This window comes from Desmodus rotundus, chromosome 11, assembly GCF_022682495.2.
Source record: "Desmodus rotundus isolate HL8 chromosome 11, HLdesRot8A.1, whole genome shotgun sequence".
NCBI classification, from domain to species: Eukaryota; Metazoa; Chordata; class Mammalia; order Chiroptera; family Phyllostomidae; genus Desmodus; species Desmodus rotundus.
Genome location: NC_071397.1, coordinates 4,159,243 through 4,186,970, shown reverse-complemented (window position 1 = coordinate 4,186,970; position 27,728 = coordinate 4,159,243). Strand labels below are relative to the sequence as shown.

Genomic DNA, 27,728 nt, shown 5'->3' with positions numbered 1-27,728 from the left:
GTGCTTCCCAGATAAGGTCAAGTTCAAGGAGTTCATCATCACCAAGCACTTATTATATGAAATGTTAAAGGGACTTATCTAAGAAAAAGAAGATAAAAAATATGAACAGTAAAATGACAGCAAACTCACACTTGTTAACAACCACACCTAAAACAAAAACAAAAGCAAACTAAGCAAACATCTAGAACAGGAACAGAACCACAGAAATGGAGATCACATGGAGGGTTATCAACAGGGGAGTGGGAGGGGGAGAGAGGGGGGAAAGGTACAGAGAACAAGTAGCATAAATGGTAGGTAGAAAATAGACAGGGGCAGGTTAAGAATAGTATAGGAAATGTAGAAGCCAAAGAACTTAGATGTATGACCCATGGACATGAACTATAGGGTGGAATGTGGGAGGGAGGGGGTGGGCAGGATGGAGTGGAGTGAAGGGGGGGAAATGGGACAACTGTAATAACGTAATAAATATATTTTTTAAAAAGAAAATTAAAAAGAAAAGAAAAGAAAAGAAAATGTGGTCTCCATTGAAATGCGCTAAAGGCCTCCTTTCCCCTCTCTCAGATAACACATGAGTTCTTCCGGTGGCCCCAGGGGAAGGTGGCCCTTCTTCTTTTCAAACCACATTTCCATTTCCCAAGCCTGGAGGGCTCACCAGAACGCTCTGAGGACAGCAGGGGGCAGTGTTACTATCCTCATCTCCCAGATGAGGAGGCTGAGGCTCAGACTTGGCAGTGCCTCCTTCAAGGTCACACAGTCAGCTACAGACAGAACAATCCATTCGTTCATTTATTCAGCCAATATTTATTGAGCACTTACCACGTGCCAGGTCTGATGTAAAGGACACAGTGCCGCCCGCAGGATGCTGATTGACTTCACTGGCTGGGGGAATTTTGTGTCAATGGGAATACAGGGTGGTGGACGCCATGTGGGGGTGGGCCTCCCTCAAGTCACAGCACGGAGACTTTCCAGAACGCTGGCATGCATGACAGACCTGGCTGCTTTGAACAGTTCTTAAAAGGTGGGCAAGTAGCATCAAGACATAATTAAGCTAATTTCTCACCCAGAGAAGTCAGGAGGCTGAGTGGGTGAGTCAGAGGCAATGGGGTCAGCAGGGAGCTGGTTGAGTTCGGGGTGTTAGCAGGGTCACGGCGAGGGCAGCACTGAATGATATCTATCATTCAGATATACTTGCTTGGGAAACCGGAGTGTGTTCTGGCCTTGGCCTTGGCCTTGGCACCAGTGAGACATCCCAGTTTCAAAGCACAGTGACTATGGCATCAAAAAAAAAAAACCACTCCAATAACCCTGGCTGGTGTGGCTCAGTTGGTTGAGTGTTGGCCTGTGAACCAAAAGGTCACTGGTTCGATTCCTTATCACGGCACATGCCTGTGTTGTGGGTTCGGTCTCACGTGTGAGAGGCAAGAGACCCATGTTTCTCCCTCACATTGATGGCTCTCTCCATCTCTCTCTCTCTCCATCCTCCCTCTCTGAATAAATAAATAAATAGTTAAAAAACCAGAACAGAAACAATCCATTAGTTTTTTTTAAAGCATAAAAAAGGGAAAGGAACTAATTAGGGGTTGCCAAATTTAGCAAATAAAAATAAGGGAGCCCTGTTAAATTTGAATTTCAGATACACAAAAAAATAATTGTAATACTGGAGACATAGTTATATAAATAACTATTCACTGTTTATCTGAAATTCAAACTTAACAAAGCTTCTGGTATTTCACCTGGCAACCCTGGAACTAATGCAAGAACAATTCTATTGATTACCTCAAAGTGGGGAAATAAGAAATTAAGCAAAATGAAGGAAAACATCTGAGGGGCTTTACTGATACTTAGAACGAACACAAAGGCGGCTTCGGGGTAAAAGAGCAGCTAGCACCGGGTTCTGCTCTCCCTCGCACACCAAGCGATGCGCATTCCAGAGCTGTGCTGGACTGATACAGTCCCTCCCCTGGTTCCTGCGTCTCAGGCCTCTGGGCACACGGCCACCTGCCAAAGGCAAGGCCACTCCCGGAGGAAAGGCCTGTGGCCGGGTGGGCCCCTCCACAGAACCAGGGGGCTTCCCTAGACTGCTCTGGGCCAAGAATCAGAGAAGGCAGGGGGTCCAAGGACACCGGAGGCTTGATTCTGCTCAGGCCTGTTAAAAGCAGGCTCCCCTGGGGCCTCCTGGTCGTAACAGCCCCCACCCTCCATGGCTAAGTTCGCAAGTGCCCTCCCAGGTGCCCCAGCCCAGTCCAGGGCTGTATTCCACCTAGCCCCCTGGGATGTGCGTCCCAGGGTTTGTTAGGCAAATACATCTGAGGCCTAACAAACCCTGGGGCCGCCCCCCCTCCCCCGCCCCCGTACTGGGCCTGGCTGGGGCAGGCTAATTTTTTCCTGAACAGGATGGAAAAACTGAGGCCAAAGGTGTCTTTATCATGGAACATTTTCACTTTGGTGCGAACAGCTGAGTCTGCCCTCATTCGGGCTGGGGCACAGGAGGGGCAGAGGTGTTGGGACCCGCCCAATTTCCTCTAGCACTACCCCAGGACTCAAGGCAGTCCAGGGCCGCCAGCTGGACACGGCCGTGCCAGACAGTCCCTGGGGAGCTTGGGAGGCTTCCAGCAAGTGGCCGAGGCAGGCTCCAGGAGTTCCAAGCTGAGGTTTCAGTATGCTGTGTGAATTAAAACAAAGCAAAACGAAAGAAGAACCTGGTGCTTTGACACCACAGGAAACAGGAAAGTGTCCGTGGGTCAGCCCTGCCTGACACCCCAGGGCCGTGCTCTGTGGACCAGATGGAGCCTGTGGGTTAGGACTGATCCCGCCCAGCTCACAGACGCAAACTCAGGCAGGGCTTGAGAGGGAGGCGCAGAGCCCCGAAGGCCAGGAGGGGGTGGTGTGGCATGCCCTTTGGTTCCAGTCCATGTGGATGTCTGTCTTTGTCTGCCCATCTGACCGGAGCAGGGTAGCGGAAGGGTTGGAAGGCCCGCAGGGACGCTAAAAGGATGCTCAGACAAGAAGTTAGTGGTCGCCTGGCCTCGGGGCTCTCAGGTCCTCTCATGTCCCGGCTCAAGTCTTCTCTCTCGGCTCACAGCGTCCTAGGAAAAGACACAGATTCGTCATGTCTAAGTCCCTCATCTAGGACTTCTTCCCCCTTGTCTCCAACAGAGAATGTTCCTCACCGCTTCATACCCCTTGGGCAGTCCGAGCAGGTGGGGCAGTCAAGCCCCACTAGAGCCGACCCGATGCGTCCAAATTGGAGCTCTCCCTTCATACCAAAGCCAGTTAGAAGGGTCACTTTATTATACGAGGGTCTTTTGCAAATGGAGAATCCCATGTGCAGAGCAGGAGTTGATAAAAGAGAGTCTGACACATTACTGGGTTTACAAAAGTCCGGTTAATATTTGGGTTCTCGGGAAGGGGGAGGAGGCCCCGGGGTGCCGAGTGCAGCTGTGCAAGGTCACACCGCCAACACGGGGGTGGGGGGGGGGGCGCTTTGCGGACATATTTATGTTGTATGTCATTTGTACTACTTTCTATATGCTGTTCACACAGTTTTGTAGCTTTGTATATCCTTCACACAGATTTCTAGCAGTCAGCAGTCAACTGTTTTAACCAAATCAGCGTATTAGAACAACCTCCCAGCAGCTAGCAGTCAAGTTCTCAAAGAAGGCATGCTGTTTTCGTAGGGCACAAGGCATTATGGGCTACTGTTGGCCTTGACTGTGACCGGGAAGAGGCAGGTGGGGGCAGAAGGGACACTGGGTTGATGGTGTTCGAGGGTCACCCCAGCGACTAGGGACAAGGCAGGCGGTGCCTGGCCTGCAGGCACACCCTGGGGTGGTCCACACCTCAGGGCAGCTGCATTCCTGGGCCGCGCTGGGATGAGGCCTGTAGGTGACCCAAACAGTCTTGGACGTGGAGAGCACAGAGTAGTCGAGTGGGCAGGAAATAGACCTGGATGGGAGAAGCTGAGGAAGCACGTGTGAGGAGAAAGGAGACAAAACCTGGGGAAGGGAAGACCTGAATTCCAAACCCTCCTCTACCTGCTGTGTGACCCTGGGCAAGTCACTCGCCCTCTGGGAAACTGCAGGAAGACACCTGCTGAACGCATCTTGGAGAAATGCTGGCATGTAAATTTGCACATTACTGGATGATTTTCAAATCTGACTGTGTCGTTCTGTCGTTTAAACCCCGTGATGACCGTCCAGCACCACCCGTAAAGTCCAACCTCCTTGGCATGGCAGCCCGACCAACCTGCCAGGTCGCCCTGTGCACCTCCCGGGGCACCTCCAGGCCTCTCCCTGCCCAGACGGAGAAACTAGGACTACACCCTGTGACTTCCAATTCTCACTCCAGCTCTGGGTGGCTACTTTGGGTTGTTGCATCGCTTTGTGGTCAACATTGAGACGCTGGTGACAGGCCCCTGGATTCGGATCCTAGCTCTGCCACCTACCCCCTGCGTGACTTCGAGCACATTATGTAACCTCTCTGTGCCACAGTGCTTAAGACATAGTAACTCCTACTTACACTGTAGCTGTTACTGTTACATGCACACTTGAATAGGTAGAAATTCCACAGTAAGTCAGAGGAGAGGCTCTAAGTGGTGGAAATTTTAAGTCTGGCAATTAGGAGGATCTGAGTAGCAATCAGCAAGACGGACCTCCTCCACTTCCCGCCGTAGCCTGCAGGCGGTCTCTCAATTTCTCCTCTTTCCACTTTGAGGCCACCCGAGTGAGATGGGACCCCTGAACTCTGCAGGAGGACAGACAGGCTGGCAGAGGAACACTATGCTGACACGTGTGTCTAGCCATGCTCTGGAGAAGGGCAGTTCTGGCGTAACTGCTGGTCCTGGAATGAAAGGGCCACGGAGCAGACTTGACCCCAGCCTGTAGCCTAAGTAGAGCTCCCCGATGCAACTCATGGATCCAGAAACAGAAAAACCGAGTTTTGGTTTGTAATGCACCGAGATCTGGGGTGCAGGGAGGTTGTTTGTCATGCAGCCTTATCATAGCAGCGATAACCAACTCGTACAGCATCAGGGTATAAATTTGAACATCTGATTTAAAGTGTGCGCCCATGCACGCACACTCACACACACATTGACGTACGGAACACCTACACTGTAGCTTTCCTTCCAGCCTCTCTTGTCTTTGTGGGGAGGGGTATCAGCTGGGGACCAGGAGTTTACACAGGACTAGCCCAGGGACCTGACGGTGTCCCTGTGTCTGCAGTTTGGGAGGAAATGAGCAATTCACGCCTCCTTCTCTATGCCTAACATTTTTGAGCTTCTCTTTCCTGCACCCTGCCCTGGTCTTTGACGCTCAGAGCAGTGAGTCTGTACGGAATTGCTTAAGGTCATCCACGGTGGGTCACCTCCAGGCAGCTTCACAGCCTATGCTGTAACGGAGTCCCGGACACAGCATGTGTGACCCACTGACAACGGTGTCTCTCACAGCTTACGAGGGTTGTTTTCTTTGTTTTTACCACCGTCTGCTTTTTATAAAGCACCTGATTCCTAGAAGTTTGCCAACCGTGCCCGCTCTGGTTGAACTGCATCGTTCCCCACTGCTCGGACGTGTGGGAAGAGGTGGGTCCAGGAATCAGGGGACCTGAGTCGGGACCTGGTTCCCTAATGGCTCCCAGCCAGGGAGGCTTCCCCACACCCACTGTAGACTGGCCTGCATTTTCCCGACCTAGGGACAGAGATATGACCCCCAAAGGTCAAGGAAGTCTTGGAGATGGACACCAAGGAAGAGAGTGAGAATAATCCCAGGCTGCACTGACACAGTGACCACCAGGGACCCCAACTGCCTGGTGGGCCCTGCATGCTCCCTGCTGATCCATTAATCCAGAAGGTGCCCTGTGGGTCTGCCCTACTTCCTGCAGCGGCTCCGAGAATCTCCCTCCCCACCATACTGCTTCCCCCTCCCGCAAAGCACCTACCTGCCCCCGGCAAGCCTCTGACCTCGTCTACCAAACACATCCCCCCGTCCCCCCAGGGACCGCCCCCAGCACAGGAGCAACCTGGAAAGATGTCCCTTAGAAGGATTTGGGGATTTTCCTGAGCAATAAAGCCTTGAAGCAAATTAAATAGCAATGTGGGTCTGTCTCTTTAGGAGAGTACTTTGATAATCCAGGAAAATAATTATAAATGACACCTAGCGTGGTTCGTGTTTGAGGCTGGCATTTTGAGTTTGTGGGTGTGTATGTATGTAGGTGTGTGCCTTTAACAAAGTTATGGTTCAGTAAAATAAAGAAAAAAAATTGAGGCTTGGTTTATATGGGGCTCGTAGTTCATCATATTAGTAGGTTTCATTCTTATCTTTGGTATGAAGTTCAAAGTTCAAGATAAACTTTTGAAATTTGGGGGTTGAGTTTAATTCATCTTTGATTTCCCCAGAGCCCAGAAGAGTGCTTGGCACTTACGAGGTAATAAACATTGCTTGAGTAAATCAACGACAATATAATATAGTCACAAAGCTATCAGAAGCTGGCCTACATTGATTAAGGCTTTTAGTTGGAGGGTGGGAACAGTTAGGAGCTTGACATGTTGAGGGGCGCGTGGGCACCGACCTGTCCAGTTTGGTTTTCTAGTACAGTTCTGTTCAGAAGCTGAGAGGTAGCTAGTCAACCTCTGGGAGTTGTAATTGTGGTATCTACTAATTACCGAGTGCTGTTACACATGTTGCTCTCTGCAACGCAGTGTTCGTAGCTGACTTCACTGAACGCTCACGACGGCTTTACGAGTTGGTATTATCTCTCTTTTCCAGATCAGGAAATAGAGGCTCAGAGAGGCCACGTGTCCTAAGCATGCTGAGTGAGACCGTGGCAGGTCACAGATTTCACTTTGGGTGCATTCCACCCCAAAGCCCAGCTCCTAACCCTCACACCCGACCCCGCTCCCTCCCTTGTAATCTGCCTGCAGACCACTCCCAAAGCTGCTCCTGCCTGCGGAATTTAAGAAACATTAGTCATACTCACCGCACTTTGCTGCCTGGTTTTTTGGACCGTGGTTGTCTCGGGAAGCCTTTTCTGGTGCTACTCGCCTTTGGCTTGCTCTTCTGGAATACCTCGCTGGCCCAACGGGAGCCTGCAGCAGGGCCCGCCCTGGGCAGAGAGAGGAGTGAGTGGTTTGTTACGCCCCATCCTGTGTCCTCCACTCTCAGGGCCCTGCCCCACCTCAGAATGTATCAGCCACTCCCATGCTGTGCTTCTCAGTCCTGGGAGCGTCAGAGTTCCCCGTGACCTTTATTTCGTAAGCAGGGAATATTTATCTGAGGAACGTCATGCTAACTATAGTCAATAGAAATTCGAACTTTTACGTAGTTATTTGTCAAAGCAATAGTTTAAATCATGTGAACAAAAAGCATAACTTATGCCCAAGCACAAAATTATTAAATATATGCAAACTCTTACAGAAAGTTTTATAATTAAAATTACACTAAGTGAAAGAATCAGGTATATTTTAATGTAGTTGATATAGCATGCTGTGGAGTGGGAACCTCAAAAGAAGCAGGCCCTGGTCTCCCCCATCAGTCTCACTGTGGCTACAGAGGAACCCAGCCACTGCTAGAGCGGCCCGGGCAGGTGGGCATGAGGTTCAGGGCAGAAATGCCCTTGACTTACCCTCTGCTGGCCTCCCACAGACTAACCCAACTGGTATCCAGCCAGAAGGGGAGCCTGGGAACTCAAAAGTATAGAGAGCTCAGGCCTGCTCCTAATGGCTGCAAAGGCAATCGGGGAGCACGTTGCACAACCCATGCGGTTGATGTGCCTGGTAAGTACGATTTTTCCAGGGACAATCGACAACACCGGAATGTTAGCCTCCTAATAGGGCCAATAAAAGATCTTCCAGATTAAGGGAGGCCCTCAGTTCATAGCATGCGGTGGCTATCCAGGGCCAGGCCACAGCTGTCCCTTGTTCTCTCGAACTGAGACATCACTGGAGTGTCCCACTGCGCTCAGAGAAGGTGCGTCCCCTGTGTGCGCAACAGGAAGCTAAAGAGAATGACGTCATCGGCATGAATAGGCCCATTTCTCACACGCTGTCCCCACTGAAGAAGACAGAAGAGGGACGGTAGTCTGCAATCACACCAACTAGAAAAGGACCCCAGTGTTTTAAGGCAGCTGGCAGGATGGAAAAATGTCGCTTAGCTGTCCCCCGCCCCCCAATCAAAGGAAAGAATGCATTTCAGTGAAGGAGAAACTTACAAGGTGTCCGGCTTGCTGGTGGATTCCTTCACATTCACCAGGGACCCGGGCTTGCTGGTGGATTCCTTGACATTCACCAGGGACCCCGGCTTGCTGGTGGATTCCTTGACATTCACCAGGGACCCCGGCTTGCTGGTGGATTCCTTCACATGCACCAGAGGCCCCGCACTCTGGGGACTTAAAGAGGCAAGAGGAGCTACAGCAAAAAGTAAAAATGTAGGAGACAGGGGTGAGATGGAACGGGGCAGGGGTGTTCAGCCACTTTTGATAGAACAATAGGAAGTAAGCGAGGGTGTTCAGAAAGAGCAAAGAACTGTCTCATCTCAAATTCGCATGTTTAGGGTCAAAATTGGGTTGATCCTATTGTTGGGTTTGACAACAATGCAGTGGCCTCTGCGGAGGGCTGATGCCCACCCTTCACACAACATCACCAACGATCCCCTGGCAAAAAGCGGCCGTGCTAGGGAGCGTCTTCAGGAAAAACCCCACAGGAGCCTGACCCTTCCATCACCTGCTTTATGTAATGCACTTTTATGGTTTTTGTTGTTGTTGGAATAGAAAATATTAACAGTTTTATGACCTTTGTTCTTACACGAGCCCTTTGCGTGTTTTCAGAGTACAGGGATATATAATATATGAAGATGACTATATAATAATGGAATACACAGAAATAAAAACAGTACGGACTCCTACCTGAGGCTCTTTCATTTGGAGGACTGGTGGATATCTCAACTATATTTGCAGTTCCTTCGTTCGCAGGTTTTCCCAGGGCCTTTTGCAACACCCCACCCCAGCAACATGGCCGTCGCTGCGTGACTGGTAACCCTCTCTGCCCAGCTCCCTCAGCTGCCTTAGGACGTGGTAGAGCCTCCGCTGGAGGCCCTAACGGGTTCCTCACCCTCAGCACTACTGCCCTTACAGGGCCACAATTCTTTGTTGTCGTCTGTCCTGTGCGTGTAGGAAGTTTAGCAGCATCTCTGGCCTCCAGACATTGCCTGATGTCTCCTGGGGGTAAAATCGCCCCCAGCTGGGATCTCCGCACCCTCTGTCCACCCCCAGAATGAGGTACGAGGAAGGAATGCCGATTCAGGGCCCAGGATGGCTCGGGGCGCTGAAGGTGGCTACCTTTAGGCCCAGGTGTGATAACATAAAATAAATGCATTTTATTTAACAGGAAATAAGAGAACATGTGAAACACTGTGACGAATTTCCTGTCTCTTAATATCCTTATATTTTTATCTCATTGCAACAACAAGAATCAGAGTAAACCTACTCCAGAGAAAGGGTCGCCTGTGACTTGGGGCAGATCTGAAAGGAGGAAAGCTTGCTCATCTGTGGAACTTTGCCGATGGAAGTTTGCTGATGGGCCATAAGGACTCCACAGCCTGGTTTCCTTCGCTCCCCTTTGCCCCACCCTGACCACCCACGGTAGCCAAACAGGCATCTTCTTCTTCCAGAATGTACCTTGCACTTTCCTTCTTTGTACCTGAGTTTCTAGAATAAACCAAATCCGAAATGCTCTTTTCAGTCCGTCCAGTCCCACCCCACAGACTACGGTTGTCAATATCCTGCCCATTTCGACTCATCTGTTGTCTCCCAGAGCCTTCCTTACTCCACATAGAGAGAAGTGATCTCATTCTCCATGGATACCCCCGACATGTTTTTGTTAGCAATACAGAACTTAATAATTTATCCTGTATTTTTGAGGTCGGTATTCATGCCATTCCCTCCGCAGAGGGGAGACTCCCTGAGTAAGGAACTGAGAACTACTCGTCTTTGCAACCCGCACGACGGTGCTTCTCAAACCATCTGCGGCAAAGGGCCTGTTTTGGAAACTCCTATTTGCAATCCGTAATCGACTAGTGCTTTTGAAAAATACAATCAAATGAGTTAGGTAAATTCTTCGAGGCCACGGCAGTATCTTATTGCTGTACACGTTTCTAACTGCCCGCTCTCGGTCCCGGCTCTCATTTCCCTGTGAACTCGTAGCAGACAGTTCGGGGACTGGCTGTGCTCCATGACCACGCGTTGGGCGGCACTGCCCAGTACAGCGGCTCTCACGACAAAAATGCACCACAACAGCAATTCTCACACGTAAGCGGGCAAAAGGACCACCCAAAGGGCTTGCAAAAAAGACAGCCGGGTCCCCCACTTCCACAGTCTGTGATTTAGCAGGTCTGCAGCAGGGCCTGAACATTCTCATTTCTAATGAGTTCTCAAGTGACGCATTGCTGAGGGTTGGAAACCACCCTTTGAGAATCACTGGGCTAAAGAAATGAACAAATGTCAAGTACAACGCCCCCTGTGGTTGCCTGTCCTTATTCCAGGTAGAGCCTCTGCAGCTAACCCTAACTTCGCCAGCGCAGCCCTCTGAAGCAATGGTTACCAGCCACCATGTTGTCATACCCTTGCCAAGGGGCTCCGGACATGAGGGAGCCATGAGAAGCCAGGGGGTCCATACCTTGGGGCTGTTCTGAGCCCAGGTCCTCCACAGGTGGCTGTGCGGAAGAACATGGAGGCAATGTTTGAGGTGTCCCCGCTGCTAAAGGCCCCACAGGTGGCCTGAGTAACATGGATGACCGGGAGGGTGGGGATCCAGGTGGTGACCCGGTCGGTCGTGCCTGCTGCTGTGGTGACGCAGGTGGTAGACCAGGTGTTGAGCTGGGTGGTAAGGGCACAGCTGGGAGTGATGCAGCTGGCAAGTCAGCTGGAGAACGTGAGGATGAGGAGTCCAGTGGCGATGCAGGTGACTGCTCAAATGAAGAGACAGGGGGTGAGACGGGCGACTCCACAGGCCACTCTTGTGTGGATTCAGGTGTCTGTTCAGGCGGGGACACAGGTGGACGGTGGCCACCGCTTCCTTCCCCTTTGGGAGCCTGTTGAGCGTGAAGCTGTGTGGGCTCTTCCAGACCAGCCTGCTCGGTTGGGCAGCTTGGTTTACTGCGCTCAGGACAGTCATTGCCAAGGGCGAGTTCTATCTGGCAGTACACTTCCACCCGGGGGAAAATCACTCTCTTGGAGGGAGAATTAAGGTAAGCGGCATCTAGACAAAACAAGAGCATGGGGTCACAGGTGGCATTACCAACCTCCAACGTCAGCATGGCGTTTGCAGAAAATTATTTTTTTCCACATTATTTTTATAAATAGGATTAGTGCTCATCAATGGCCTTTCTTTACTCACTTGAATTTACATTGAGTATTTGATTGTGGATTAATTCACTTATTCGGTGAATATTTATTGAGCACCTATTATGTGCCAGATATTCTACCAGGCACTGTGGATGTGAAGGAGACAAAGGCAGGTAAGACTGTCCCTGAGCTTACAGCTCGGTGCTGGGGCAGGCACTGGCCGCTCAGATAATCTCAAGTTTTAATCAAGACCAGTGTTGGGCAAGGGAGAACACGGGACTAGGAGGAAGGGAGGCAAGGAGGACTTAACCGGGAGGCTTCCCTAAGGGAGGGACATTTAAGCTAAGATCTGAAGGGCAAGTGGTCCAGGGGATGGTCAGCATGGGATGGGAGGAGCGTTTCAAATGGAAGGAACAGCACACACAAAGGCCAAGGTTCGAAGGAGAACCTGGACATGGAGGACTAGAGAGGTGGTGTGGCTGGAGCCGGGGAGGGCCACTGCAGTGGGAGAAGGGGCTGAGGAGGCCCAGGGACCAGATTACACAGGGACTTGTAGGTCGCACTGAGGACGCTTGGTTTTCATGGAGACCATGGAGACTTCTAGGCGGGGATGTGCTGACCTGACTCTGGCTTTGACAAGGTCACCATGGCTGCTGCATGGGGACTCACTGACAAGGGTATCGGGGACCCAGGGAACCTGTCAGGGTGCTGCGGAGAGGTGTTTGGGGTTTGTGCCTGGAAGGAGGTAGAAATCAGTGGGAGATTCTGTTTAGGAGGTAAATGAATGAGACCCGGTGGTGGATTGATTCGGGGGCGTGGGGAGGCAGGGGGCCCGCCCAATCAAAGGATGTTGGTGCCATCTACTGAGAATGTGACCATGAGAGGGAGGGGGAGGGGAGTGGGGAGAGCACAGGTCACGAGGTTGTTAGGGGACATGTTGAGTTTAAGGGGCCTTGGAGAGGCCCAAGGAGAGATGACAAGTGGGCAGTTGTGGGTATGGGTTTGGATCTCGGAGAAGAGATGAGGGTTAGAGGTGCCTGTATTTGGGACCCCACCCTGGGTGGAACAGAAGCCGTGGTGTGGCTGTGGACGAGACTGCCTAGGGAGGCCACGCAGAGTGAGAAGATGGAGGGGCCAGGATTGTGTTGGGAGCCAGGAGAGCGAGGGGGCCCAGGGCCAGCTTTCTAGATAGACAAGACCGGGGCAGATTTAAAAGTTGCTGGTAAGAGAAATCACAGACTGAGAGAAATATTTACAAACAATACTCCTGACCAAGGGCATTTATCTAGAAAACATAAAAGCTCTTAAATAAGGAAACAAACAACTCAGCTTTTTTTTTTAAATGGGCAAAAGAGTCAACTGAAATAGCATCCAATGGAAGAAGCTGGAACAATTTGAGTAAAAAAATAAAGAGTTGAATAACAACCCAAAGTATAAACTATGTATCCATGAGTTCATACGTATATAAACAAATGATTGAGTAAGTAACGGGGGAGAAGAGACAAACCTTCCATGCAGACGTCTAACTAATTCATGTAGACACCCTGACCTCAAGGAAATGGGGTTTAATCCCTTACTTTTCTAGCGTAAACCATGCAGAGTGACTTCCTTCCAAAAAGCACAGAATGGAAAGAGGAGAAAGCGTAACTGTACAGTGGACACCTGACGAACGCCACTGCAGCCAGGTGAGCAAGGTGAACATCACCAGCGATGTGTCCTGTGGGCAGTAGGCACCTTGATAAAATGTGAGGAGAGGGGGGCTTTGCCTCGGTGGTCTTCCTCCCTGAGACCCACACCCCCCGTGTGATCATGGGAAAAACAGCAGACAAACCCCAGCTGAGGGCACTCTACAAAATACCTGGCCAGGACTGAAACCCACGGGAGTCATTAAAAACAAGGAGGGTCAGAGAAGCTATCGCAAAGATGAGTAGCCCAAGGAAGCATAACAACTAAATGTAAGGTGCTCTCCGGGGTAAGATCCTGCATCAGAAAAAGAACATTAGGCAAAAACTAAGAAAATCTGAATACAGTATAGATTTAGTTGATAACAATTTGTCAACATTGCTTCACTAATTATAAACAATGTACCATACTAGGTACTATAACATCTCATAAATGTGAAACGTAATAATAGGGAAGCCTGGATGTACTATTTTCCTACTTTCCCTGTAAATCTAAAACTGGTTTAAAAAATAAAGCTCATTAAAGGTCTAGGAGGAAATGGGCAAAAGAGTGGTACAAACACTTCACCGAAGAAGCTATCTGGACAACGAAAAAGCAAGTGCAAAGACACTCCACACTCCTAGTCGTTAAGGGAGGCACATCCAAACCGCAGTAAGATACCACTGCGTGCATAGCAGGATGGCTGAAATTAAAAACACCTGCCATGCCAAGTGTCAGTGACAAGTGGGGCAAACCGGAACTTTCATATACCGTCGGTGAGAGTGTCAACTGATACAGCCACTTTGGAAAACAGTTTGGTGCTCTCATAAAACCACCAAAAGAATTGAACGTTGAATCTCAAAGAGACCTGCGCACACCCACGTCCAGGGCAGCATTATCTACGATAGCCAAGAGGTGGAAGCAAACCGTACGTCTACTGGTGTTGAAATGGACAAAGAAAATGTGGTACATACACGTGCTGGAATATTCATTCAGCCTTAGAAACGAAGAAAATCCTGTCTCATGCTACAACGTGTTTGAACCTTGAGAACGTCACAAATACTGTACGCATGGCTCACTTACGTGAGGAATCTAAGGCAAACCATAGAAATCGCAAGTCGAGGGGCAGGTGCCCGGGGCTGGGGGAGGGGCTGGGGAGAGGCTGGCCGACGGGGACAGAGTTCAGTTCTGCAAGATGAAAAGTTCTGGAATTTACAACAATGTAAATGTGCTTAATGCTACTGAACTGTACACTTAGAAATGGTTAAGATGGTACATTCGTATTATGTGCTTTTCTCATAATTGTATATATACAAATTATATATAATTATATAATAGAATTACATGTAATTGTATATAATTTTATTTATATAAATGTAACACATCTACCATATGATATAGTCATTCCACTGCTAGGTGTTTACCCAAGATAAATAAAAGCATCGTGCCCATACAAAGACACACACACGAGTGTTTATAGTAGCTTTATTCATAATAGTCTGAAGTGGGTACCACTTACATGCGCATTAACAGGTAAATGGCTAAATGAGCTCTGGTATATTCGTACAACGGAATGGAACGTAACAAGGGATGAACTAGTTATACTGTGCTATAATGACATGGGTGAATATGAGAATAATTACGCTGAGTAAAAGAATGCAGACAAAAAAAGATTTCATGCTGTAAGATTCCACTTACCAAAAACTCTAGGAAATGCAATTAATCTGTAACGACAGAAAGTAGATCAGGGGTTGCTTGGCGATTGGGAGTGGGTGAGGGAGGGTGGGAGTCACTTTGGGGCATGAGGAAACTTCGGGCTTGGTGGGTTGTTCCCTGCCCTGATCTGGTGCTGTTTCACAGGGGTGTGTGTGTGTGTGTGTGTGTGGCATGATGGATTGCTCACTGCCCTGATTGTGGTGCTATTTCACAGGAGCGTGTGAAAACATCAAACTGTGAGAGGTAGGAAGGGAGGGAGAGAAAAGGAAGAATGGCAGGAAGGCAGGAGGAAAGGGAAGGAGGGAAGAAGGGAGGTGAGGAGGTTTGGCTGGAGGGACCTAGAGGCCAAATGGCTATTTTTAAACACGGCATCATCTGAGCTCCAACCTCACTCAGCGCCCACTACACACGTCCTTGTGGGGAAGGAGGGCGTTGGAGCCCACCAGCGAGCACGCCCTCCCCTTCGGCAGAAGGCTGCTGCCAGAGAGGCCAGGCATGGACGGGGAGACTTGCCCAGCAGCAGGAATAATGAAACGGATGTGAGCCCTTCGGAGGGAGGAGGCAGAGGGGCCAGGGTGTCGGTGAGTTGAGGGTGACACCTGTGGGTATAGCTTCCTGCTGGAGCTGACCCTCCCCTCCCCGCCCCCTCTCCCCACACCCCAGAAAGCAGCTGGGCTGGAGGCTGGGGTACACTCCCCTTTTCTGTTCCCAGATGGCAAACCCCACTTATTCAGGCTGTGTCAGTGCCTCCTGCTCACGCCGGTGACGGTGACGAGAGAAAAATCCAGCCCAACCAAACCCAAGAGGCTTTAGGTGGTGGCGCTGAACTAGCGCTAGAAAGTCGCACACACCCTGGCAAACTGGAAGAGGAGGTAAAACTAGCTGGGCTCCCTGATGACCTGTGTCTGTTCCTACTTGGAGTGGTTCCAGGTCCGTTGGGAAATCCCGCCGTCCTCCTTGTCCTGCCCCAAGTCGGGGGTGGATGCCTGGAATGCTGCTATTAGAGTTTCATCCTCGGGTTTAGGACCACCATTCCTGCCTGTGACAATGTCCACGCCAGCTAAGGGTGGAAGGCGCTGGGTCCTTCCCAGAGGTGCAAGTGTGGAAGAAGGTGCTACTGAGAAATGGGGGAAGGGAACTAGAGATGCTTAAGCACCCACTTTGCGACTCTCCCCAGGGCTTGCCCTGCAAGGAAGCGAAAGGAAAGTTTCTAGAGAAGGGACTGGTGTGGAGCAGCCAGTAGCCAGGCTGTAACCTGGGGTGGGGATGCCTTGTTTAAAAATAGCCGTTTGGCCTCCAGGTCCCTCCAGCTAAACCTCCCCACCTCCCTTCTTCCCTCCTTCCCTTCCTCCTGACTTCCTGCCATTCCCACCCTAGGTTACAGCCCGGGGCAGGACATTGGTGTCTGCTCCAAGATCCAAGCCCCAAATCAGAGGAACCCTGGGGCCCCAGCCTACACTGCCACTGAGGAAAGCGTAGAGGGTTCCCTAAGTGGTGGCGGAAGGACCCTAGGCCCCAGCCAGCCCCTCTTATTCCTGAGGCCTTATCTCTAGCCCCCCACCACACCCCTCAAGTCATTCACCTCTTGGATGACTGGGGCTCACTTTTCATTACTTGAATGTCACCTGTGTAAATGTGGAGGATGGCGGAGTTGCCAGAGGAGACTCAGGGTTAGAAGGAGTCTGTCCTGCAGAGAGGTGGGGGAGGGGCCTGTCTCGGAGGTCCCGGGGGACAGAGGACTGGATTAGCCACAGCAAGGACGTAGAAGTCTGGGGTCACTGTAGGAACTACCAGTTATTTGAGCACTGTGCTAGGGGCTGCAGGTGGCTTCACTCTTTAACCTTCACGATGACCTCCGAGGCAGGTTCCATGGCCAGATGAGAGAACCACAGCCCCAGGGTAATTGCCTGCTCTACCTCACACAGGTGGTAGGTGTCAGGAACCAGGTTCTCAACTCTTTTACAGATTAGGAAACCAAGGCTCAGAGGCGGGGAGTGACCTCCCTGAGCTCACACAGCTCGAGGGGTGGGTACCCTCTGGAGCCCAAGTTCTCTCCATCCTGCTCTCATGACCCCCACCTCTCACCCTTGTTGGGAGAAAGAAAAGGGTCAGGACAAAGGGAGCTTGGGAAAGCAGGAAGCAATTTTAAAAGAGAAAAAAAGTGAATATACCCTAGGAAAAAACCTCATTCAGCCCCTTAATCTCACTCCCCAAATATTTTTAAAAACCATATACACTAAAAGTACACCTCGGCCGTGCTTATGGAGCACTCGGAAACTCAAGGGAATGATCAAACAAAGATTTCTGTACAACTGTGATGGAATATTACACGACTTCCCCCAAACCAGTTGTAAAGCCCACATGACAACATGGAGAAATCATGACAGAACAGCGGGAAGCGACCTTTAATCCAGCGATCCCTTTGCTTTGGAAACATGTTCTACGAAATTAACTCTAAATATGGAAAAGCGTTTTTCTTTCCTTTTAACAGAGGTGTTCGCCGTGACCTTCACTGTGTTAAATGGGTGATACGTATCATTAGAATCTTCCTTCTACCAGATGATGCACCGGCGTGGGGACCATGGTTTCTTTCTCTCTTTTATTTTAGTAGTTTATTTTTTACTGTAACTTTTCCATTATCATTTACTGTTTCCAAACCAACAGAGGGCAAGGGCTCTTTGTTTTCATTTGTTGATCAATATGTCATTCGAAGTCTTATATAAATATAAATTAGTTGCATCTATTTCTACATTAACAATATGACTTTATCGGAAAGAGAATAAAAATGGAAGAGAACGAAATGACATGAGAACAGAATGTATGAGGCGTGTATTTCCTGAGTATGGTTTTAAATCCAGAAACATAGTTGTACAAAGCCCAGGACACTATCCCATCAGCCCCTCTCGCACGGAGACCCTAATTTCTGGCCACAGTGGCCTGTCCTGGACACAGCAGGCTGTCAGGTCCCCGCGCCCATGTCCCGCTCTCCTGGGTGAAGGGCACCTTTCGGTCACAAATTTGGGCGGAATGTTCCTTTCCTCAGCCCTTCTACTTCCTGTCTTTGCCCACCCTCCAGGCCTCCCTCCCCCGACTCCACGACGTACTTACTCAGCCTCCTCAAGTACAAAACGGCATCTTCGTACCCGCGGTAGTAGTAATTGTGCAGGACCTGCAAGGCGGGCACACCGGGAAAACACTCAGGCTGCAGCCGCAGGACAGCCGCGGCCCCCTCACCCAGAGAAGCCGCTTTCGCCGCTCTTGGGCTTCATTTGGCGAGATGTTTATAGCAGAAGCAGAGACGGTGCATTTGGGCCCTATGAAGAGCAACGTGTGGAGACTGGGTTCAAATCCCAGTGTTTCCACGTATTGCCTGGGTGGCTGTGTGGGTGTAACCTCTCACAATCTCAGTTTCTTCGTCTGTTAAATGGGGATAATAATAATATCCATTGCAGAGGATGCTGAAGCATCACACCAGTGTGCCCACAAAGCCTTTTCCGTAAAGGGCCCGGGAGTAAATATTTGGGGCTTTGCAGGCCACACACAGTCTCTGTCATTTCTTCTTCTCCTGTTTTTACAGCCCTTTAGAGCCCATTCTTAGCTCACAGGTTGTACAAAAACAAGCCGTGGGCCTGATTTGGCCCATGGGCCATAGTGCTGACCCGACATTGCACTTCAGAGTTCAGTTAATGTTCCTCTCAATGATTCTGACATCACCGCATTTTGCAGGGGAGAATATTGGGGCTGGGAGTCCTGGGGGATTTGTTCAAGATCCCACAGCTCATTAGTGAAAAGGCCAGGACACAGGTCGCGGAGGAAGTTTAAGGGATCATTTGAGGGGAGGAGACACCGAGGAAACTGAGTGGGCCCCATGGGCTCCCCCATTGCACCCCAGCCCCTGCCCCTCCATGTCCCTCTCTCTCACCATCAGGTCTGGGGGGAACAGGGCATGGGTCATCCTGGCGATGTTCTCCAGGGAGAACTGGAAGGAGCAGTTGAACATGCGGAAGTCATGGAAGATGGCGGGGCAGTCCCGGGGGCAGATGTCCTGCTGCCCGCTGAAGGTGGAGATGGTGATGGAGTCGGTCCAGAAGGAGCAGGGCTGCATGCCCGTGAAGCCCCCATCGATGTACCGCTGTAGGAGGCGGAGGGAGAAATGCTCACGTGGGGTCAGAGGGGGGTACACCGAGGAAATGGGCCCCTCGGGAGAAGCCTCGAGACCGAGGTGGGGGTGGGCGAGTGGTGTGCCCAAGGTCACAGGGTGAGCCCATGGTAGCCCCTGGACTCCAGCCCAGCGCTCTGTTCCTGCACGGGCTCCCCTCAGTCATCCTACTGGTGCTGAGATGGGGCTCCCAGGCCTCTGTGGGGAGGAAGCATACGTACGCTGCATAGAGCAGGAGCGGGTGCTCCCTGTCGCAGCTACCCATCTCAGACTACCCCTCCTGGGGTCACTCAGTGGCTGAGGGGAGGCTTGGGGGATGGAGTTCTCCCCCATGGCCTTCTGAGGAGGAGCACACATGGTGGGCCTGAGCAGCTTGGGAAGGGCCCCTCTCCAGACTGTCACAGGTCCAAAAACTGCCCCCCCACCCTCCCCCATTGAGGTCAGGCACCTTCGACACTCTTCAGAGCACCCCTGACCGGCCATGTGTCCATCCTCAAGTCCCTTCCCCTCTGGGGCTTCTGTTTCCTCAGCTATGAACAAAGGACCACAGATACTGAGGCTCTGACTCTCTGGGGTAATTGAGAAGCGCGTGGCTGACATACAAGCTGGGCTCCATCTGCTAGCTGAACCTTAATTTCTGGATCTCATTTTCTCTACATATAAAATGAGGGGGGGCATGGGTCAGACCCTCCTGCTCAGGCCGTGGTCCGGGGACCAGCAGGGGACCTGCAGGGGACCAGCAGCACCGACATCAGCCGAAGCCTGACAGAGGTGCAGTCTCATCCCTGCCGCAGGCTGACTGGACCAGAATTTGCAGCATTTTACAAGATTCCTGAGGGGCTCTTGGGCACATTAAAGTGGGAGGCACTAGCCTAGATGACCTTGAAGATTTCCATCATTCAAGGTTTCAGGTCCCAGTGTTGTAGGGTCTATATTTGTTACTTATAAAACTTTTTATCCTCACTGAGGACATTTTCATTTGCTGTTTTAGAGAGAGAGAGGAAGGGAGAGAGAGAGATATCAGTGGGAGAAAAGCATCGATTCCCAGCCTGGGGATCCGCGCCAGGACCAGGGATCCCACACACCCGGACCAGGGGTATCACAGGCCCGTGCCCACACTGAGGATGCACCTGCAACCTAGGTGTGCACCCTGACCAGGAACTGAATCCACAGCCTTTCGGTGAAGGGAACGTCCAGCCACTAAGCCACAGTAGCCAGGGCAGGGTCTGCATTTCATATTCTCTTTTGAGTCTGAGAAAATCTGGGAAGCCTGTGGCATCTTGATTTGCCAGGTTCCGTCAGCAGTTGGTGTGTTCAGAGAGAAGCCCAATGTAGTTGGGAAAGTTCATCTTAAACCCCAGAAACCTCTTTATGCTGGGAATTCTGAGTAGGAAAACATAGGAGCCTTTCCAAGTCTTGTTCTTCCCACTGAATTCTGAGACCACCCCTCTGCTCTCCCAGACATGGGTCACAGGGGCCCCGAGGCACCCCTGGACCCTGGCTCGCCCCCTCCCACGCCGAAGCACTCACCACACCACGGTAAGTCGGGGGGATGAGGCCACAGTACACAGGGACAAAGCAGCTGCAGTACAGGGCCTGTGGGGGGAGAACGGGGCTGAGATGCCTGAGGCCGTGGGGCCTTGGGGCACCGTCAGCATGGCCTTCCTTAATCCCAAGGTGGAGGCCCTGCCTTCCTCCCAAGTTCAGTCCCTGTCCTGGCCCTAACTAGCTGGATCCTTGGTAACCCAGTTGGTCAGTCTGGGCCTGATGACCCAGCTTTAAAGGGAGAGGGGAACCTCCATGATCTCCAGGGTCCCTTCCAGCACTAAATTTCCATAAATCCAATGGTATTCAACAAGCATCGATGTATATCTGGCTTGGGTCAGGCCCTGGCCTCAAAGGAGGGTTCAATGCCCACCTTGGGAATGCGGAAAGGGGGGGGTAGTAAGCAAGTAGGGGTGACAGGTGCTGTGATGGAAGTGGGCATGGGCAATCTGGCCCCAAAGGAGGAGCACCCAACCGAGAGGGCTGTGGGGCAGGCAGACGATGAAGGAAAGTTCCCCGGTAGGAGTGGCTGGAGTCTTCTCAAGCAGGTGAAGGGGAGTGAGAAGGAGGGAAGGGCCTCCCAGGCGGAGGGCGCAGCAGGCACAAAGGTACAAAGACCTGCTGTGTGTGTGCTTTGCTCTGGTTGGCATGGACAGAAGTGGAAGGTGGTGGAATAAGACTGGAGAGAAAAGTCTCGAAGAGCTGGTGCTAACAAGCCCAGGCGGACATGAGGTGGGTGGGGGAAGTACCCGCGCCCATCGCCCATTCATCCTCCACCCCCAGGATCACGGCCAGGCCAGTGTGGGGATGTGAGGACATGTGGCAAGGGCCTTGCATTCAGGGGAGGAGAGGGGAATAAAAATATAGGACAGAGGGTCACGCAGCTTAACTGCTTTGTCATGAATGACAATTGGGTATATCCACCGCATTCTCCAGCAATAGTAATTCATAGCTAAATTTTATATTAGTGAGGTTAGAACAGTACACTGTTAGAGAGCACTTCCCTAAATGATAACCCATGTAGTGATAATTCAATCCTTTTGTCAAGGGCCATTGGAAGAGGGGGGAGAGAGGAAGGCTGTAGCCACAAACTGGGAGTAATTCAAACTGAGAGGCCCTAAGGAGACAAGGGACCTCTGTGGTAACACTTGGCCTCTGGGAAGCTCCAGGATCAGCGCCAGGGCAGGGCAGAGGCAAAAGGAGGGGCTGAGCTCCTGGGGACTCTGGGTGCTGAAGTCTTGAGTATGGTGACCAAGTTGGATTTGTCCTGGCCGTCTCTCTGTCCATCTCCTCTAACAGTGTGCCTGACTCAGAGAGATGTCAGGAGGATGAACGAAGGGAAGGATTAGGAAAGCAGAAAATAGAAGGAAGGGAGGAAGACAGGTAGATCATCCCAGGGGCCAGTCAAGAGAAGCAGGACTAGCTAGCCTAGCCCTCCAACCTCTCCTTCCCCGTCCCACTCCGAGGCCCCGCCCCCACTCTGGGCCCCGCCTACTCCCCCTGCCCCCTCCCCCTTGCCTCGATGAGTTCTTCTTTGGACCTATACTCCGAGACCACAACACTCTCTCCATCCGTGAGCCGGGTGAGGCAGACGTGGAGCTTCCCAGTGGCAGCCTTGTAGGAGTCCTCAGGCAGGGCCTGGTACAGAAACTGCCTCATCATCTGCACCATCTTGCAGGAGGGGGCCAGGGGCCCCAGGAAGTATTTCTTCACTTCAGCCACACCCACATTAAGGACTCTGAGGTACTCTTCTGTGGAGGAAGCAGAGAGGGGTGGGAGGTCAGCACCTGTGGCCAAGAGAGGTCGGCGGCGATTTCCCATCTAGTCCTCCATCCAACTCATGGGAAGACCTAGAATCCTAACGCAGGGAAGGGCTCAGGAGCCCACCTGCCGTTCTGCACAGGGGGAGAGCAAGGCACTGAGAAGTCAAGTCACTGGCTCCAGCGACCCCACAGCTACTCCACAGCACAACTAGACCCAGGCATCCCGACTCCACGCGCACTGAGGCAAAGGACCACTTTCCCATCCCAAAAGAGCCTTCCCCGACTTCCCATCGCCATGCCTGGCAGCACACCACCGGACTACACTCTTCTGGGGCTCAGAGGCTTTGCCCTATGTGAGATTCCTATCAAAACACTGGCGCAGTTGAAAGCCCTCACCAAGTGGCACCCTGGCACGCTGGTTTAGTGCCAGCGAATCTGTGTGCAGGGCGTGGATGCAGGCCTTGAGGCAGATGCATTACAGGGGGTGGTGGGGGGGGTGAACTTTGTCTTGAAACCATGGCGTCACCTTCCCTTTCTGGCCCCCGGAACAGGCTCAAGGCAAAGAAGGCCCTGACCCATGGAAGACAGCGGTGCTGCAGGTGCCCCAGGAGGGGGAGACAGGCCTTCTCCCTCCCTTTCAGAGGAGCACAGCCAGGGTGCATGCTCCAGACGGGGCTCAGAGGGCAGATGTGTTGTTCAGGGGTGTGGCAGAGGAAGGTGTAGGCACCCCCCCTCCACCACAATCTCCAGAATCGACCGGGGAGGTTTGGGTTACAGGCTTAGTAAGAAGTACTATGACGTAGGTGTCTCTCTCCTCACCCTACTGATCAGGAACCCGAGGTTCAGAGAGGTTTGTAACTTGACCAAGGTTTGTAACTTTGACCACCTGGTAGGTGGACAAAGTGGGATTTTAACCTAGATGATGTGTGGCCCCGGAACCCATACTCCTTCCGCTCAAATAAGCCGCAAGCTTCCAGAGCCAGGCCTATTCCTGCAGCTTGCCAATCGCTCTATTTTCTACCTTGGGGAACTCTCTGGTAAAATCAGGACTGCAAATAGCTCTAAAAAGGACTGCTAATTTTTTTAAACAAACATGTAGCTGTAAAACATCCTATGCAGAAGAACTTCCTTACAGTCAGTGTCATGCGGCCATGGCTATTGGGAAGTTGTGTAGTCATGAGCTCTCTGTCACTAGAGGTAATCAAGCAGAGGTGGGACAAGTACCTCAGTCAGAGAACTTATCAAAGGGATTCCTGGATGGGCAGTCAGGGTTAAGATTCTTTCTAATTTTGAGATTCTGGGGTTCTCACAGGAGCCTGACACTGTATCTGGGAAGTTATCACAGTGAACACTGTTTCCCTATTTATCAATAGAGCGGCTGTGGCACAGAGAGGTTAAGTGATTTGCCCAAAGCCACATGCAGCAATGTGGGGGCAAACCACGGCCACCAATGCTCTACTCCTCTTGTGTTGTATAGTCCCCGGTTACTCCTCATTAACCCTGGAGGTGGGTAGGAAAAGGAGCTTCTACATCACTCTGCAGACATAGAAACTGAGTCAGAGAATCGCTAAGTGTCCTTCCTGAGGTGAGACAGCAAGGCGGTGTTTGTTTTGACTCCCACCCCATCTTCTTTCCCTGGGCGCTGGGCCCATCCCAGAGGCTGAGCGAGCCTGAGTTGCCATGGCGACAGCCTTTCTCACCAGCATTTAGAATCGCAGCTGCACATGTGTAGTAGGAACTGATCTGAGCAACAGAGCATCTTAACTTCACCCCCTTAGAGGGGCGGGTGCTCCTGGGCAGTGGGAAGCACCTGCGGTTTTAGCGAGGTTAGCTTTACTGGGAGCCAACTTGTACAAACAGCATTGTCCCTCAAGGGAAGGTGGAGGCCAACCCACCAGCAGGTAATGAAACAACTGAGCATTTGGATGCCGAGGTGTTGGGTCACTGAGTTCTCACCCACAAGGCCAGCTGGGATGGGGAGTCAGACTAAGGTGGGGACATGCTGCCTTTGGAATTCTTAATGAGCAACTTGAAGTGGTCACAAAAGGATTGGTGGCCTTTCCCACAATGCCTGGGAGCCAGGAGTGACCTGTTCAGTTTGCTCATACAATCCTGGACTCCCGGCAGGAGGCACTCACTGGGACCCATGGAGGAAACGTGTACTTATTGCACAAGAAATACACGTTCATTATGGGGAAAATTTTTTTAAATGCAGATAAGCATAAAGAAAAAATATAAATGACTTAGAATCCCTTCGCCCTGAGATTAACTATGTATTTTATATTTATTCTTCCTTACAAGAATACTTTCACGGAGTCAGTCTATTTACACTATTTTGTGACTTGCTTTTTCCCACCTAATAAATCATGTCTTTCCCATCAACAAGTCCCCACTTACAACCTAATTTACAAGCAGCATGGAAAGCCGCTCTAAGGTTATCAGGTTATCTACTGAGCGGTCCCCAAAAGGGGCTGGCTGTTTAGTTCATTTCCCTGCCTTTACAAACACTGCTGTAATTGATAATCTCATGTTAAACTCTTTGCCATGTCCTTCCTTATTTTCCTTAGGATGGGAGTAGAGGTGGCAATGCTAGATCAAAGGCATGTGCATATTTAGTCTTGAAATGCTTATTTTAATCATGGCTTTTTTATGTTATCCAATTACAGCCAACTCAGCAATTCAGGGGTGGTGGTGGGGGACAGGGACAGAGCAGTGGCCAAGATGATAGAAATAGTATAGACATCTCCAATATACTTACATCGAAAAACAGTGCTATCTGGAAATTAGGAATGCTCTAGCCAGAATCATGTAGCCAGGGAGGGAGGGGACAGGAGATTGTCTGATTTCTCCCATTCAAGTGCCCAGTTTAACATTCTTTCCTGCTGCTCAAGGAGGGTACGTATCAACAGATGCCTTCATCTCTGCTTCTCTTCAGGTCTCTGTGTGTCTCTGTATTCAGAGCCTCTCTCTCCCTCCCTCCCTAGCTGTGGGAAAAGCAACTAATCTGGTTAGCAAGTCTCTGTTGGTAGGAAGTCAAGTGTTAAGCATAGCAATCTCTGGGTGCTACAAGGAGGGATAAATTTAGCTTGTTTCTTTATGCATCTCTGTACTTCCCGGCACCTTCTCCCATTTAAAGGCCTCCTCCCAAGCTGCAGGCTGTGGGCCTCTGAGACAGTGTCCCACACTGACCACAGCAAGGCAGGATTTAAAAACAGCACCGCAGGAAACTCAAGTTTTTCCGCTCCCACCCCCCAGCCCACACTCGCCCTGTCCTTTCACACCTGTGTATTATCTAAGGGTGATGAGTGTGTCTCCCAAGCCAAGAAGGAGATTCTCTAAGGGCTGGTCCTTGTGGTCCTCCTCTCCCTCTATGGCCTATCATGGTGCTTCGCCCATAGAAGGCCCTTCAGAAGCCTTTGCTATAAGCTGGGAACTCCTCAAGACAGGGATGAGTCATCCCTACTCCAACCACACCTGATTGGTGGGTGCTCAGTGTTTGTTCAGTGTGTGAACAAAGGAAAATAAAAACCTGACAGGGAAGCAAAGCAAATAATGGAGATACTCACAAGGGAGAGCAACTTGACTTAATTACCCAATAAAAACTCGAAGACAAGATCATCCCAGATAGATGGATAGAAAGCAGAGTTAACTATATTGGTAAGGATGGCCAATTCACCAGGTTTAATGAGGTTGTAGTGCTAAAAACTCCAGTAGGAACATCAATCAATCAATCAATAAAAAGAAAGAAAGATCCTGAGACTGGGAAGTTTCAAGGTCATTCGGAAGCTGCTCCCATCTCAGCCACTCAGAGTCTTCTACTGTTTTCTATGACCAGATCCATTTCTTGGAAAGAGCTCAGGCATTGGAGCCAGAGAGATTTGGTTCAAATCCCAGCTTTGCCACATGCTCTCTGGGCCATCGCTGGCAAGGGATGTAACTTCTTCCAGCCTCAATTTTCCACCTGGAAAATGGGACTGATGGTACTTACTTTACTGGGTTGTTAGGAGGCAGGTGGTGCTTTAAGTGCCCGCACATAGTAAGTGCTCGATATTGGTATGCCAGTAATTTCCCATGTGGCCATGGGAAAGCCTTCTTAACGTGTCTGCCTACCAGCTTTCTCACCTGAACAAGGGACAATGCTCCCTGCCCCGCACCTTTATCAAGGTGTGCTGAGGCTCACGAGTGGATGCAAAGGAGCAGAGCTAAAGCACTGTGGAGGTGAGGGTGTGTACCCTGTTTCAGAGCGCGAATGTGTTTCACAGTGTGATGTAGCACAGGCAGAGGTAGCTGCCGCATTTCTCCCCTGTCGACTTGGTGGGGGGTACTACAGATCTAGTAAGGAAAGGGGGGGCAGAAAAATCATTGAAGGGGAAGGAAAGGGATAATCAGATGTGTGTTTGTTTATCTTCTTTACTTGCTTAAGTGCCTAATGGTCCTCCCTTTGTGAGGGCAAGGATGGTCTCTCTCTTGTTCCTCCCTTTGTCCCTAGCACCTGACAGAGCGCCTGGAATACGATAGGCACTTAATAAGCACGAATGCATACATGAATACTGAATAAATGAATGAGCCCCAGCAATGGAAGGAGGACACCGAAGTCCCGACAGAGAAGCAGCTATTCAAGGTGACTCAGAATAAATCGGTTTCTCTTTTCCCATCCTCCACAAGGCCCCTTGCTAAGTGAAAAATCCTAGAAAGATAGGCATTTGGCAGCTGACAATTTAAATGACTGGGGATCCCGTTTACAGGGTGCCCGAATTAGGTCGAATTAGGTCGTCTGTGTGGGATGGATCTGCCCTGGAGGATGGGACTCTGGGGCCTCAGTCTCCCGCGGACTGGTAGCCTAGCAACAACCTCAGGCTCAGCCAATCACAGCCAGGCGCCTCTCGCTGTTGTGAGCGCAGCGGGCTCTGGGGAAGCAGGGACGCAGCAGCCCCTGGGGAGGCGCGGGTGAGCAGAGCTGCGTTCCCAGGAAAACCCAACGATTCTCAGAGTCCCTGAGATTCTCGGACCTAGAAGTCTGCTGCTCCCGCCTGGTCCCTAACTGTAACCTGAATTGTAGGCCGCATTTCCCCGTGGGTATGGCTTGACTGCCCGACTCCACTGTAATAATAACAAATATTATTTTAACAACAGTCGTTTACTCGAGCAGGTTTTCACGCTTACGATCTCAGTTTACCCTCGCAGTGGCAGCGAGCCCCTGCGGGCAGAGACCCTGGCTATTCACCGTCTCACTTCTATACCCCACTCTGCAGGGGCATGGATGGACAACCGCTTGGCTTCCAGCTGCAGTGTCGCCTCGGGGAGATCCACAGAGACCCTCTGGGGCGCTGATTTTTCATTCAGCAAGACTTGGTTCAAAAGAAATCTTAAGTGGAAACCCAATGCATAGAACAGCGGAACACGGGGCTGTTCTGGGCTGGAACCAAGCGGGGTCTCAGACCTGCCTGATTGCTCCGCCCCACCCTAGGAAGGACGCCCCTGCACGCACCGCCCTGAAATTTCTAACATTCTAGGAGCGTAGGTCAAACCAAAAACACTACACTAGACTAATT

General features: G+C 51.0%; 1 protein-coding gene across 2 annotated transcripts in view; it reads right to left on the bottom strand.

Moving 5' to 3' along the window:
- Nucleotides 1-1,808: 1,808 nt before the first annotated feature.
- Nucleotides 1,809-27,728, bottom strand: part of PNPLA1 (patatin like phospholipase domain containing 1) — a 40,789-nt gene continuing 14,869 nt past the window's right edge. Inside the window, exons 2-9 of one of the 2 annotated variants that reach the window (XM_045193219.2) lie at nt 21,932-22,164; nt 20,399-20,464; nt 18,632-18,841; nt 17,818-17,878; nt 10,664-11,245; nt 8,203-8,398; nt 6,973-7,098; nt 1,809-3,086 (exon numbers count right to left, since the gene is read on the bottom strand). In XM_045193219.2, the coding sequence (XP_045049154.2) occupies nt 3,077-3,086; nt 6,973-7,098; nt 8,203-8,398; nt 10,664-11,245; nt 17,818-17,878; nt 18,632-18,841; nt 20,399-20,464; nt 21,932-22,164 (1,484 nt within the window). In that variant the 3' untranslated portion in view covers nt 1,809-3,076. Of the gene's footprint in view, nt 3,087-6,968; nt 7,099-8,202; nt 8,399-10,663; nt 11,246-17,817; nt 17,879-18,631; nt 18,842-20,398; nt 20,465-21,931; nt 22,165-27,728 lie in introns of those variants that run through there. The other variant, XM_045193220.2, reaches the window with a different exon arrangement.